General features: G+C 43.8%; 1 protein-coding gene and 1 pseudogene across 1 annotated transcript; one reads left to right on the top strand and one right to left on the bottom strand.

Moving 5' to 3' along the window:
• Positions 1-749: 749 nt before the first annotated feature.
• Positions 750-1,501, bottom strand: LOC123330315 (annotated as a pseudogene).
• A 2,305-nt stretch (positions 1,502-3,806) lies between these two features.
• LOC102409935 (cationic amino acid transporter 3-like) lies at positions 3,807-11,014 on the top strand. The gene is made up of 11 exons (XM_025269603.3): positions 3,807-4,176; positions 4,789-4,947; positions 8,254-8,440; positions 8,632-8,744; positions 8,900-9,122; positions 9,290-9,429; positions 9,519-9,621; positions 9,804-10,018; positions 10,217-10,383; positions 10,632-10,740; positions 10,893-11,014. The coding sequence occupies exons 1-11, from the start codon at positions 3,807-3,809 to the stop codon at positions 11,012-11,014; spliced, it is 1,908 nt and encodes a 635-aa protein (XP_025125388.3).
• Positions 11,015-15,570: the final 4,556 nt, after the last annotated feature.

The following is a 15,570-nucleotide window of genomic DNA, read 5'->3' on the forward strand; positions in this document are numbered from 1 at the left end:
TGGGCTAACTACTATATTAGTAACAGATGATGCTGGTGTGACTAACTTGTATTATAGTCTAGAGCCCTTATAAATAAATCCCCCTCCCCATTAGCATTTGCATTATCAGCTAGAAGGTTAGTTTAAAATGTGATAGAATGAGGACTTATGCAAGTTATTATGTGCAAAGCATTTTACTACATAAACAAGTGCAGTCTACTCAGGAGAAACCCAATCGAACTCTAAATTACCCACCTTAAAGACAACACTCCCCACCACATGTCAACGTAAAACATTTAATTTAAAAATGTTGACACTACAATATATAAAATAGCTATTATAAATGCATATAGTATATTCTATAGCTGCCAGGTTTACTTTTTTTTTTTAAGGAAACTGTAAGTTACACAGTGGTTAAGACTTGTATCTTGACCCTTGAAAAAGCCCACATTCTATCACAGTGATGTATGCTGCTGCTGCTGCTGCTGCTAAGTCACTTCAGTCGTGTCCAACTCTGTGTGACCCCATAGACGGCAGCCCACCAGGCTCCCCCGTCCCTGGGATTCTCCAGGCAAGAACACTGGAGTGGCTTGCCATTTCCTTCTCCAATGCATGAAAGTGAAAGGGAAAGGGAAAGGGAAGTCGCTCAGTCGTGTCCGACTCTTAGCGACCCCATGGACTGTAGCCTTCCAGGCTCCTCCGTCCATGGGATTTTCCAGGCACAGTGATGTATGGTCAGATTTAACAGCCCCAATTGTTAAACACGTGGATCAAGTCATAACCAGTTTTATTGCAAAAGGACCCTGTACACATTTATCAATTCTAGTACCTTAATAGCTACCCAAAAGTCATTAACATACAGAAACTTGCATCATGAGAAGCAAGAAATATCACCCATCCCTTCTGCATATTAGCAAATTGTCACTCCTGAGCGACAGTGCTCACATCACTGAGGTCTGTGAACAGTCACTTTTCGCATTCATCCTGAGTGAAAGATGGAATGACAAGTACAAATGCAACATATTATAAACAATTTCTTACAAAAAAAGTCACAAATTAAACCGAAGTATTTTACAGAATTTACTACAAAACACATAAACTGCCTTCACTTAAGCTCTCTCTCCCAGTATCCGGTGAGCCAACTGGATGTCTTTGGGCATGATGGTGACTCTCTTAGCGTGGATGGCACACAGATTAGTATCTTCAAACAAACCCTCCAGGTACGCTTCGCTAGCCTCCTGCAGTGCCTCCGATGGCGGCACTCTGGAACCTCAAGTCGGTTTTGAAATCCTGGGCGATCTCCCTCACCAACCTCTGGAAAGGCAGTTTCCGGATCAGAAACTCAGTGGATTTCTGGTAACAACGGATTTCTCGAAGCACAACAGTCCCCGGCCTGTAGCGATGAGGTTTTTTTCACCCTGCCGGTAGAGGGGGCACTTTTCCTGGCCGCTTTGGTGGCCAGCTGCTTGTGGGGCACTTTCCCACCTGTTGACTTAAGAGCAGTCTGCTTGTTTCGGGCCATTTTTTTTTCACCTAAAACTCTGGACTGGAAGAAACACAAGCTGGAATCAAGATTGCTGGGAGAAATATCAATAACCTCAGATAGGCAGATGACACCACCCTTATGGCAGAAAGTGAAGAGGAACTCAAAAGCCTCTTGATGAAAGTGGGGAGTGATAAAGTTGGCTTAGAGCTCAACATTCAGAAAACAAAGATCATGGCATCCGGTTCCACCACTTCATGGGAAATAGATGGGGAAACAGTGGAAACAGTGTCAGACTTTATTTTTCTGGGCTCCAAAATCACTACAGATGGTGACTGCAGCCACAAAATTAAAAGACGCTTACTCCTTGGAAGGAAAGTTATGACCAACCTAGATAGCATATTCAAAAGCAGAGACATTACTTTGCCAACAAAGGTTCGTCTAGTCAAGGGTATGGTTTTTCCTGTGGTCATGTATGGATGTGCGAGTTGGACTGTGAAGAAGGCTGAGCACCGAGGAATTGATGCTTTTGAACTGTGGTGTTGGAGAAGACTCTTGAGAGTCCCTTGGACTGCAAGGAGATCCAACCAGTCCATTCTGAAGGAGATCAGCCCTGGGATTTCTTTGGAAGGAATGATGCTAAAGCTTTAGCAAAGTCCAGTACTTTGGCCACCTCATGCGAAGAGTTGACTCATTGGAAAAGACTCTGATGCTGGGAGGAATTGGGGGCAGGAGGAGAAGGGGACGACAGAGGATGAGATGGCTGGATGGCATCACTGACTCGATGGACGTGAGTCTCAGTGAACTCCGGGAGTTGGTGATGGACAGGGAGGCCTGGCGTGCTGCGATTCATGGGGTCGCAAACAGTCGGACACTACTGAGCGACTGATCTGATCTGAATGCCGAAGTTTTACGCCGCTTCTCCGACCAGCGCACCGCCGCTGCTGCCCAAAGAGCCCCAGTAGCTGAAACACAGGAAAAACTCCTTCCAATGAACTACCAAACCGCTCTGTGCCTGAATGCTTGCTCTTAATCAAAATGTTAAACTTGGACTTTGGAATATCAGGGGTGGAAGCCCCCCTCACAATAACAGGTGGTCACTGGGTCAGCCTAGTCTTGCAGAGCAGTGTAGTGAGGAGACATTCCATGTCACAAAGCAGCAGGAAACACAGTCCTGTCATCTCTGATTCAGAATGAACATTAGTCCCCCCTCCCTCCAGGCAGTTGGGATGCCACTGTAGTTTGATGCTTTGACTGAGCTGGGCTAGAGTCTGTGCCTCCCCTCAAATGTCATCTCATTCCTCCCCAGAACAGAGTTCCTATTCCATGCCACTCTGCAAACAATGAAACAGAATGTGTCCAGGTTTCAGGATCCTTGGTGAAGAAAAGTGCAGAGTCTGAGCACTCTGCTCAGCAAGCCCCTAAAAGAGTCACTTTACCCCTATCAAAGAGGGGAGGAAATAATGATGATAATTTGCCCTGTTTTGCAGGGGAAAGGAGAACAAAGATGAAATGTAGTTTCAGCAAAATCAGACAAGCAGGGTGTCGATTTCGATTCAAAAATCATAATTCTTATCCTTCCAACTTATACCAGTTAAGGACCTATGATGTGCTGGGCTCTGTGTTGGAAACTTTTGCTTCTGTAGGGGCAGAAGACTTGGCTTTCTAGATTCTTCAGCTGGGCTAACAATTCAGTTGATATAAGACAGATGAACACAGTTAGTTTAATATGTACAGGAGCCCCATAAAAGTGTCTGAGGCTCCAAGACTGTCAGACAGTTGAGGCTTATATGACCACCTGAGTTAAGAAGAAGGGGGTGGGGATCTGGGCCTTCAAATGGGAGGAAGACCATACACAGCAGGATGAGAAGAGCAAGTGCCTGGTGAACAAATGTTTGCCCACTCCAAGCAGGTAAGTCTTTCTGAGATTAGAAAGTTCTCTGTGGTAATAGCTCTCTTCCTGGCATAGGTCCCCTAATCTACATTATTTTGAACAGTTAAGGGAGAGGTAAAGAGCTTCTCCTGAAGCTAATGGGTCTTAATTAACTTTAGCTCAAAACAATTTACCCATCAAAGGGGCACGCTTGGGGAGACATAATCCACTCCGTCTCACTTCTTCTCAAGCAAACTTTCCAGTAACTTTGAGACAAATTAGAAGTCTTCTCTATGATTGTAGAAACCAAATCTCAGAGATGGAGAGCTTTCCCAGTGTGTCCTTTACCACCTGCTCCATCACTTCCTTACTCCATAGAACTGGACCCCAGTGCCAAGGGCGGATGGGCATTCTTAACGGCTTTATGTCTTCTTTCCTCAGCAGACTGTAGCCTCTTTAACTATGTCTAGTATGGTACGTCAGTTTGTTCGCCAGTTTGGTCAGAAGCTCATCCGCAAGCTGCCACTGGAACCCATAGATGAGTCTGAGAGACCCGTGGCTCATCTGAACACCCTAAACCTGGTGATCTGGGGTGTGGGTGGGATGCTGATGGCTGTCATGTACATTGTGACTGGGGGACTGGCCAAGTACGTAGCTGGACCAGCGATCATCATCTCGCTCTTGGTGGCTGCCCTGTATTCTGTGTTATCTGGGTTCTGCTATGCTGAATTTGGGGCCTGGGTACCACGCTCCGGTTCTGCATACCTCTACAGCTATGTCATGATGGGTCAACTCTATGCCTTCATCGCTGGCTGGAACTCCATACTTCCCTTAGTCACAGGTGAGACGATGGGCCAGCAATCTTGTGGGGCTCAAGATTGGGATGTTGGAGGATTGGGTTCTCAGTTATTCATGAGCACTTTATTCTTGACCTTGTGCAGGAAGGTTGATAATAGTGTCAGGAAGACCCTACAACTGCATTCAAGTCGATTCTATCCTGTGACCTTAAATGATGGACCATGAACCCAGAAGGAAAGGGAACCGTAGGAAATGGTTGAGAGGGAGGCTTGTCCCACAGGCTCATCCCCTCACCATAGTGAAATCTTTGCTCAGTTGTTGCCTTCCTGGGATTTTCCTTTACCACTTGATTTTAAATTCCATGCCTTATCCCAGCCCTCCAGTCCCACTTATGTGTTTTCTTTTCTTGTATAACATTGATCTGCACCTAACATATTAAAACACCTGACATTTTGGTGAATCATTTGGTTCTACTCTCCCCAACTCATGAAAAGAAACTCTTTGATATTTTGTATTTTGTAGCAGGTATTTTTATATACAGGAATTTGTATATATTTAGGCTTTTTGTATATACAGGTATTTTGTCTGTGTTTTTAGATACTATGGCACATTAATTTTTGCTTTTCAATGAATGCTCCTTCTTCTGCCTCTGCAGCCACCGCCATCTCAGCCAGGGCCTCGAGTTATATCCTTGACAACCTGATTGGGAATCACATCTCTCAGGCATTACAGGAAACTTTCTCTCTGCACCTGCCTTACTCCCTGGCCACATATGCAGACTTTTTTGCCCTGGGCCTGGTACTGCTGATGACAGGTGAGACAGGGCTCAACAACAGGATGGGAAGAGCAGGGTGTGGAGAGGGAGCTGGTGTAGGAAAGGCTTCACATGTTAGAATGGTGGGGGATTAGAAATAGAAAGAATGGTCTTGAAATAGAAGCTAAGACACAGACCATTGTTTTCCACCCTTGGCACTACTGACAATTTGGGCTTATCATTCTTTGGTTTGGTGGGGGGGGGATGCTGTTTTGTGAATTTTAGTTTCTTTTTTAATCATTATTGAGTGTTGAGTGTCATCCTTGGCCTTTGCTCACTAGATACCAGTGACATCCACCCACCCACAACTGTGGCAATCAGGGTGTCTCCAGACAGTGCCAATGTCCCTTGGGGAATAAAATTACCCCAAGCTGAGAATCATTTACTTAGACCAACAAGTCTTCGTTTGTACTGAGGCCAAAGATTTTTTTTTTAATTGAGAGGAAGTTCACATAGCATAAAATTAACCACTTTGTAATTTTTCCCAGCTTCAGTCTAATATAACTGACACACAACATTGTATAAGATTAAGGTGTACATCTTGCTTTGTTAGACATGTATTCTGAGAAGATTGCCACAATAATTAACCATCTTAAAGTGTACAATTCAGTAGCATTAAGCACATTTGTAATGTTGGGCAACCATCACCTCCATCTAGTTCCAAACATGTTCAACACCTCTGTACCCACTGAGCAGTTGTGTGTCTATTTGTCCACCACCACCGTCAGCCCTGAGCAACTATTTCTCTGCTTCCTGTTGTTGTTCAGTCACTAAGTCATAGCCAACTCTTTGCAACCCCATGGATTATGTATGCCAAGCTCCTCTATCCTCCACTATCTTCTGGAGTTTGCTCAAATTTATGTTCATTGATCATTGATGATATCCAACCCTTTCATTCTCTGTCACCCTCTTCTCCTCCTGCCCTCAATCTTACCCAACATCAGAATCTTTTCCAATGAGTCAGTTCTGCTCATCAGGTGGCCAAAGTATTGGAGCTTCAGCATCAGTCCTTCCAATGAATATTCAAGGTTGATTTCCTTTAGGATTGATTGGTTTGTTCCCCTTGCTGTCCAAGGGACTCTCAATAGTCATCTCTAGCATAAGTTTAAAGCATCAGTTCTTTGGTGCTCAGCTTTCTTATGGTCCAATTCTCACATCAGTACATGACTATTGAAAAAACCATAGCTTTGACTATACAGACCTTTGTAGGCAAAGTGATGTCTCTACTCTTTAATATGCTGTCTAGGTTTGCCATAGCTTTCCTTCCAAGAAGCAAGTATCTTTTGATTTAATGGCTGCAGTCACCATCTGCAGTGATTTTGGAGCCCCAAAAAAGAAAATCTGTCACTGCTTCCACTTTTCCCTCTTCTATTTGCCAGGAAGTGATGGGACCAGATGCTATGGTCTTAACTTTTTGAATATTGAGTTTTAAGCCAGCTTTTTCACTCTCCTCTTTCATTTTCAGCAAGAGGCTCTTTAGTTTCTGTTCATTTTCTGCCATTAGGGTGGTATCATCTGCATATCTGAGATTTTTGCTATTTCTCCTGGCAATCTTGATTCCAGCTTGTGCTTCATCCAGCTTGGCATTTTGCATGATGTACTCTGCATGTAAATTAAATAAGCAGGGTGACAATATACAGCCTTGATGTACTCTTCTTCCAATTTGGAACCAGTCCATTATTCTATGTCTGGATCTGACTGTTGCTTCTTGACCTGCATAGATTTCTCAGGAGACAGGTAAAGTGATCTGGTATTCTTATCTTTTTAAGAATTTTTCACAGTTTATTGTGATCCATACAGTCAAAGGCTTTAGTATAGTCAAATGAAGCAGAAGTATATGATTTACTGGTATTTCCCCCTGCTTTCTCTGTGATTCAATGAATTTTGGCAATTTGATCTCTGGCCCTTTGCATTTTCTTAACTCTGTTGTACATCTGAAAGTTCTTGGTTCCCATATTGCTGAAGCATAGCTTGAAGGATTTTGAGCATAACCTTGCTAACGTGTGAAATGAGTGCAATTGTACAGCAGCTTGAACATTCTTTGGCATTGCCCTTCTTTGGACTGGAATGAAAACAGATCTAGAAGTCCTGAAGCTACTGTTGAATTTCCCAAGTTTGCTCACGTATTGAATACAGCACTTTCACAGCATCATCTTTTAGGATTTGAAATCACTCAGCTGGAATTCCATCATCTCCACTAGCTTTGTTGTAGTATTGCTTCCTAGTGAAGTCACTCAGTCGTGTCCAACTCTTTGCGACCCCATGGACTGTAGCCTACCAGGCTCCTCCGTCCATGGGATTTTCCAGGCAAGAATACTGGAATGGGGTGCCACTGCCTTCTCCAGGGGAACTTCCCGACCCAGGGATTGAACCCTGGTCTCCCACATTGTAGGCAGACGCTTTACCGTCTGAGCCACAAGGGAAGCCCATTGCTTCCTAAGACCCACTTAACTTCACACTCCAGGATGTCTGGTTCTAGGAAAATGACCACACCATCTTGGTTATCCAGGCCATTGAGACCTTTTTTGTATAGTTCTGGGTATTCGTGCCACCTCTTTTAATCTCTTCTGCTTCTGTTAGTTCCTTATCATTTCTGTCCTTTATCATGCCCATCCTTTCATGAAATGTTCCCTTAATATCCCCGGTTTTCTTGAAGAGATCTCTAGTCTTTCCCACTCTGCTGTTTTCCTCTATTTCTTTTCATTGTTCACTTAAGATGGCTTTCTTGTCTCTCCCTGCTATTCTCTGGAATTCTGCATCCAGTTGGTTATATCTTTCCCTTTCTCCTTTGTCTTTCACTCCTCATCTTCCCTCACCTATTTGTAAAGCCTCCTCAGACACCCATTTTGCCTTTCTGCATTTCTTTTCCTTGGGGATGGTTTTGGTCATTGCCTCCTGTACAGTGTTAGGAATCTCTGGCCCTAGTTCTTCAGGCAGTCTGCCTACTGGATCTAGTCCCTTGAATCTATTTGTCACCTCCACTGTTGAATTATAATGGATTTTATTTAGGTCATACCTGAATGGTCTAGTAGTTTTCCCTAGTTTCTTCAATTCAAGCCTGAATTTTGCATTAAGGAGCTGATGATCTGAGCCACAGTCAGCTCCAGGTCTTTCTTTTGCTGACTATATAGAGCCTCTCCATCTTCAGCTACAAACAATATAATAAATCTGATTTCAGTATTGAACTTCTGATTATGTCCAAATGAGGAGTCATCTCTTGTGTTGTTGAAAAAGGGTGTTTTCATGACCAGTGTATCTATAAATGTATCAATAGTTTGAGTGTTTCATATTACATCTTTCCCACAGGAATAGTGGCTCTGGGAGCTCGTGAGTCAATCCTGGTTACCAAAATATCCAAAGTTATCAACCTTTTGGTTCTCATTTTCATTATCATCACTGGCTTCGTTAAGGGAGATCTGCATAACTGGAAGCTCACAGAACAGGACTACAAACTGAACACATCTGGATCCAGAGACATATATGGCTTAGGAGGGTAATATTGTCCATAATATATGGTTGACGGGCATGCAGAGCTGGTATGGTGTGGACTAAAGATATCTGGGCTGATGGATCCAGATGAAGCAAGTCCTGGAGCCCAGAACTTGAGGTATGAAGGGAGAAGCTCAGTAGAGATGGCTGAACTCACCTCATCCACGTTCTTTCTCTCTCCTTCTCTCACCATAGCTTGGGCCCTCTGGGTTCTGGAGGGTTTGCACCTTTCGGCTTTGAAGGGATTCTCCAGGGAACAGCTACATGTTTCTACTATTTTTTCGGTGTTGACGGCTTTGCCACTAAAGGTAACATGGTCACTGTGGGTCCCATCTGGGGTTTGGGAACAGACTGGCTGCCCCTGGCTTAGGGGAAACCTGTTTGTGGAGTACAAAAAGAAAGGGGATTTTGTGATTTCACCTGAGTGTGTTTTCCTGACCCAACACTTCTTCCCTTTCGGCAGGGTTAGAAGCTATAAATCCTCATCGTTCCATCCCCTGGAGCATCATGATCACAATCTTCATCTGCTTTTTGGCCTACTCCAGTGTCTCAGCGGCACTCACCCTCATGGTGCCCTACTACCTGATTCAGCCTCACGACCTTTTGCCACAAAGCGTTCTCCACAGTTGGTGGCTCCCTGCCAGATACTTCGTGACTATTGGCACACTGTGTGATCTTATATCCAGGTCAGTGCCATGGTTTTCTCCCTGTCTACTGTCAGATACTCAGATCTCCCAACCCTTAGGATTGGTAGTGAAGACAGGGAGACACCTTACGCTAAGCCGACAAGAGAGCAGAAGTCTCAGTCTGTCTGCTTCTCCACGTCCTTACATGTTTCCATCTTCTCTTCCAGACTCCATAGTGCCATGTTCAACATGCCTACTTTGATCTACACGATGGCAGAGGACGGGCTCCTTTTCCGGGTACTTACGCGGATTCATGTCCACACAGGCACCCATATTGTGGCCATCATGTCTGCTGGAAATCTTGCAGGTTACAAACAAAATTGAAACCCACCTTTAACTTACATTTTTCCAGCTGTTTCTCACTCCCTTCCCACCTTGTTTGTGCACTCATTCTAGGAGTCATGGCGTTACTATTTAAGTACACAGATCTTCTGGAGCTCGTGGCAGTTGGGACCCTGCTCATTTACTCCATGGTGGCATTTTCTATTCTTGTGCTCAGGTGAGACCCCACTACACCTCGGTAGAGAGTCTTGGAGATTAGTTGGGAGGTAAGCATCTTCTGCCTTCATGCTATCTTCTAAAAGTCCTGCTCTGCTTAAGACAGGACACATGGGGAATAGGCTGTGTGATGTTGGATGAGTAGGGGCTGCTGTTAATATTGCCTTAAAATCTCAAATTCAGGTACCAGCCAGACCAGAAATTAAGCAAGAATGAGAATACAGAGGAGGGACTTGAGATGCCTGGCCCTGATGAACATCCATTGGACTCTGTACCTGAAGCAAGAAACTCAAACATTCAAAGAGTTTTAAACCATTTAAAGAGTCTGTGGTTCCCTATCAGCACCTTCCCCACTAGGAAATCTGGCCAGATTGTCTACGGATGTGCCTCACTACTCAGTGAGCAGTGGGATTTCTCTTTGGTCATTTTCTGAAATTGACAGTATGGTGTTGGAGTGTGTATTTTGTCAATTGAGGAGTCTTCGTGATATGAGGGCCCTTGCTGAGGTGGGCAGCCTGGGGAGAGGGGTGGCCCAAGGTCTTGACATCTTCAGCTTCTGAAGGTGAACCTGTTCTCCTCCACCTTGACCCCTGTAGTTCTCCTGATGATAATCTTGAGCCTGATTCTGGTCCAGTGGTCCAGTCAGGGGTTCTCTGGAGACTCCGGGTACACACCAGTGGCTGTGCTGCTGCTGCTGCTCATCATTGGGGTCACAGTCATCATCTGGAGGCAGCCCCAGAACCCCATTCCTCTTTATTTTAAGGTAAGTGACCTTATGTGCCCGAACTGTCCACCTGGAGTGAACATGCTTCATGGTCTAAACATCCAGGGAGTGAGGGGAACTGCTAAAACCAACGGACTCTTCCCTGATCTCCCTCAGTACTTTACATACACAGTCTGAGTAGGCACTGAATACACAGTCTGAAGGCTGGTCTTCTTGCCCACTTGGGGTAGAGTCTCTCATTCAGGCATCTGGGGTGTGTTCAGGGATGAACTGACTCTGCCCCACAGGTCCCTGCTCTGCCTGTCCTCCCACTGGTGAGCATCTTTGTGAACATTTACTTGATGATGCAGATAACTTCTGGGACCTGGGCCATATTTGGCATCTGGAATGTGATTGGTAAGTGGCTTTCTGGCATAAAGAGACTTCTTGAGGGACAGATCCCAAACTGAGCTCCCCTAAACTTCTTGGCCACCATAGGAGGCCTATTGGATGTTTGTAACCAGGAAGAGTGCCTATTTACCCTTCTCATTTTCTCATTTCCTTACTAGGATTTCTCATATACTTTGGATACGGGATCCGACACAGCCTGCAGGAGAACGATGAGCAACAACCACCAGCTTCCACCTCCCAGACTCTTGACAAAAACACCCCTACTGCTGACTCATCTTAACCACAGGTCACAGATGTTGTGTAGAATCCCTACAATATAGGAGGTGTCTTCTGCTACATGAACACTTTCAGCCTCTATGGAGTGTGAAGGTGTATGCTTCTACAGTCCTGTCTTTATTGCCAGTGGACAAAGTGACTTTAATGTTGTCTAATTTTTAAGTAAGCTTTTCAAAGCATGATATACATACAGAAAAACACATGCTTCTTAAGTGTGCACCAAGACCAATTTTCAAAAAGAAAGTACAACAATATAACCAGCAGGAGAAAGAAAATGTTAACCTGGCACCTGAGAAACAACTCCTTGTTCCCATCTCCAGCATGAGCAGAGAGCTGCCACTTGAGCAGGAAACATAGGTAATCCGATGTTGTATAAGATTTACACCTTAAATATTCGGTCATCAATAAGTTTGAAGTAAAAGGTAACTTTTCATTCCAATCCCAAGAAGGGTAAGCCAAGGAGTGGTCAAACTACCATACAACTGCACTCATTTCACAGCCTCACAAGGTAATGCTCAAAATCCTAAGCTAGACTTCAGCAGTACGTGAACTGACAACTTCCAGATACAAGCTGGCTTTAGAAAAGGCAGACGAACCAGAGATCAAATTGCCTACATTTGTTGGATCACAGAGAAAGCAAGGGAATTCAGGGAAAAAAGCAACTTCTGCTTCATTAACTATGCCAAAGCCTATCACTGTATGGATTACAGCAAACTGTGGAATATCCTTAAAGAGATGGGAATACCAGACCATGTCACCTGCTTTCTGAGAAACCTGTATGCAGGTCAAGAAGCAACAGTTAGAATCGGACATGGAATGGTGAACTGGTTCAAAACTGGCAAGGGAGTATGTTAAGGCTGTATGATGTTCCCCTCTTATTTAACTTATATGCAGAGTACATCATGCCAAATGCTGGGCTGGATGAATCACGAGCTGGGAACAAGATTGCCAGAAGTATCAACAACCTCAGATGATACCATCCTAATGACTGAAAGTGAAGAGGAAATAAAGAGCCTCTTGATGAAGGTGAAAGAGGAGAGTGAAAAGCCTGGTTTAACATTCAAGCCTCAAAAATCTAAGGTCATAGCATCTGGTCCCATCACTTCATGGCAAATAGAAGAGGAAAAACTGGAAGCAGTGCCAAGTTTGCTTTCCTTTGGCTCCAAAATCACTGCAGACAGTGACTATAGCCATGAAATTAAAAAATGCTTGTTCCTTGAAAAGAAACCTATGACAAACATAGACAGTGTATTAAAAAGCAGAGAGATTACTTTGCCAAAAAATGTCTGTCTAGTCAAAGTTATGGTTTTTCCAGTAGTCATGTACGGATGTGAGAGTTTGGCCATAAAGAAAGCTGAACACTGAAGAACTGATGCTTTTGAAAACTGTGGTGCTGGCGAAGACCTTGAGTGTCCCTTGTACTAAAGGAGATCAAATCAGTCAACCTTAAAGGAAATCAACCCTGAATATTCATTGGAAGGACTGATGCTGAAGTTGAAGCATCAACACTTTGGCCACATGATGTGCAGAGCTGACTCAATGGAAAAGACCCTGATTCTGGGAAAGACTGAAGGCAGGAGGAGAAGAGGGAACAGACAATGAGATGCTTAGATAGCATCACTGACTCAATGGACACCTCCAGGAGATAGTGGAGGATAGAAGAGTCTGGTGCGCTGCATTCCATGGGGTCACAAACTCTTGTACATGACTTAGCAACTGAGCAACCACAACATGACCCTGCAGGCATGCCTCTGAGATATTTCTGGTTTGATTCCAGACTATCATAGTAAAGAGAACTGGCAATAAAGAGAGTCACACAAATTCATTGGTTTCCCAGTGCATATGAACTTACATTCACACTACATTGTAGTCTATTCAGTGTGATATATATTCTGTCTAAAAAATGTACATACTTTAACCTAAAAGTATTTTATTGCTGAAAAATGCTAGCTGTCATCTGACAACCCAGAGTTGCCACAAACCCTCAGTTTGCAAAAACTGCAGCATCTGCAAAGCACAATAAAATGACATATGCTTGTACATGTGTACGTATATATTAAAAGATGTATAGTTAATGTGCACAAAAGATGTATATGTAATATATGTATTAAAGTATAGGTGTTCAGGTTCATTGTTGATCTAAAATCAATGTATCTAGTTATCTTGTAATACTATTTGCTGTATCTGTCACCTCTTGGTGTCTCTGTATGCTCTGCGCATTCTAATATCCTCTTGACATATGGATATAGTCGTACTTTGTTAGGGCCCATCCTCATGACCTCATTTAATCTTAATTACCTTTTTAAGGCCCCCACAAAATACAGTCACAATCTGAAGTCCTGGGGATCAGGAATTCAAATTATGAATTTGAAAGAAGGGAGATGCATTCACCTCTTCACACTTTGACCACCATTTGCTTCCCAGTGGCTAAAACAGTGTCAGGAATACAATAAGTGCTCAGTTATATTTGATGAGATATTTAATGAAAGAATCATATGTACATGTAATATTTTACATGACCCAAGATAGGGAACTTTTTATGTACCAGTAATTATCAAAGGGAGACCACAGTATTTGATTGGGAAAAATGATATTTTGTTAAAAGACTTGGAACAGAAAATGAGATTTTAAGGTCATGTCTAATCTATGACTGGTCTTCCCTGGTGGCTCCATGGTAAAGAATCCACCTGCCAATGCAGGAGACACGTTCAGTCCCTCAATTGGGAAGATCCCCTGGAGGAGATAGCAACTGTTTCCAGTGTTCTTGCCTGGAAAAAGCCCATGGACAGAGGAGCCTGGCGGGATACAGTCCAGGGGATTGAAAAAGAGGCAGACACGACTTAGAGACTAAACAACAACAATGTCTATAGGTGGTGCTGGCTAGATCATTTCACAGGAGAGAAAAATGCAGAGGGAAATTGGGAAGAGGAGAGTGAAGAGAGGGGTGAGAAGGTGGTGAAGGGTTCTGTGAGATGAGAACCTCTTCCTTTGATCTGATCTCACTTTCACATGAAAATCAAGAAGTGATTGATGTAGGTGGGCATCTCATGGAAACAAAGATTTTTTAAATGATTATTCTTGGTGTTGATTGATGATGGGGGAAAACAGCTGGCAGAAGAAAGAGAAAGAACAAATCATTGGTGTGTTATTGCATGAATCTGTTATTTCAATGGGTGGTTCCCACAGATCGCAGGAAGTCAGTGAGTGGTTGGGAGCAGGGCAAGAAGGTGAGGAAGGGGTTTGAGAGATGACTGAGGGTCTGCTGTTTTTCCAGGGATAGGGATACAACATGGAAACCCTCCAGACATCACACATTCCTCTCCTCCAACCCCATGCCTCCCCACTTTACTGGCCATGTGAACCTGGAAACGTCACCTAACCTTCCTTCTATCTGTCTAAAGGCTTGACAAAGAAGTGGAGAAATAAGACACAGGATGAGTGCTTATATAACCTATGTAAGATGGGAATTTCAGAGCTGAGGTGTCTGGCTCTGTTGATGGAAAATTAAATAACAATCAAAGTAAGAAAAAGAAAAGAGAATTTTGGTTATTTCTGTAACATTCATATTTTTAAGATAATATCCTGAAATGTGACATAATTTACCAGGACATATCAGGTTTTTAGGAATTTCATATAATTTTTAGAACACATATTAATAACACTTATCCTTCCAATATGACCTAAGAAGGTTTATCATCACTTATTTGACAACATGTGTATGCTTAGTCACTTAGTCATTTCAGACAAGTCACTTCAGTCACTTCAGTCAGCGTGTCTGACTTTTGAGACCCAACAGACTATAGCCCTACACACTCCTCTGTCCATGGGATTCTCCTGGCAAGGATACTGGAGTGGGTTGCCCTGCTCTCTTCCCGGGGATCTGCTGATGGTTCCCACATAATTATATGTGCCAGTATGCCTAATTGTAATGAGGTCAGAATCATTCCTTGAGATGTTTTAGGAGCTCTCTGAAAAATCCCCAGAATAACTAGAGGTCAAAAAATATTTCATTTGGTGTTTCTTTGGTGGCTTAGTGGTAAATCTGCCTGCTAAGGCAGGAGACACGGGTTCTGACACGGGCAGATTCTCATGTGTGAAAGCACTTGCAGAAGGTCAGCTTTCCTGCAGAGAGGTTCTGGCACTCCAAAAAAAAAAAAAAAAAAGACAATTCTGGTCAAAGCAAAGATGGAGCTGAGGGAATCTTTCCCCTGCCCTATGCAAGGAAACATCCCCCCACAGAAAAGGGGAGTGATGAGTGAGTGCTCAGCTACCCTAGTTCTGCAGGACATCACAGCAGACACCTGAGAAGGACATCCACAGCAGCACCAGAGACCTGAGATGGGACCTCCATGAGGAGGGAGAGGAAAAATATTTGGAAAGATGCAGATAAATATGTCAAAGGGCATGAAAGGGATTGCTTTTCTCAGGGAGTCCAACCGCATGCCTCTGGGAGCACCACACTGGGAAATCTCTCTGCCGCGTCCACAGGAACCCTCAGTACCCCGAGTGCTGGTTCCACATCTTGCCCTACTCTATGGGGGCTCCTTGTGGGACTCTCCC

Source organism: Bubalus bubalis, chromosome 18 (genome assembly GCF_019923935.1).
Source record: "Bubalus bubalis isolate 160015118507 breed Murrah chromosome 18, NDDB_SH_1, whole genome shotgun sequence".
Taxonomy (NCBI): domain Eukaryota; kingdom Metazoa; phylum Chordata; class Mammalia; order Artiodactyla; family Bovidae; genus Bubalus; species Bubalus bubalis.

What these genes read in the sequence shown, in the direction of transcription:
- LOC102409935 (XM_025269603.3), top strand. Translation starts at nt 3,807, where the DNA reads ATGGTACGTCAGTTTGTTCGCCAGTTTGGTCAGAAGCTCATCCGCAAG. An exon ending in TGACGGCTTTGCCACTAAAG is followed by an intron (nt 8,745 to 8,899) that starts GTAACATGGTCA and finishes CCCTTTCGGCAG; the next exon opens with GGTTAGAAGCTATAAATCCT. An exon ending in CCATTCCTCTTTATTTTAAG is followed by an intron (nt 10,384 to 10,631) that starts GTAAGTGACCTT and finishes TCTGCCCCACAG; the next exon opens with GTCCCTGCTCTGCCTGTCCT.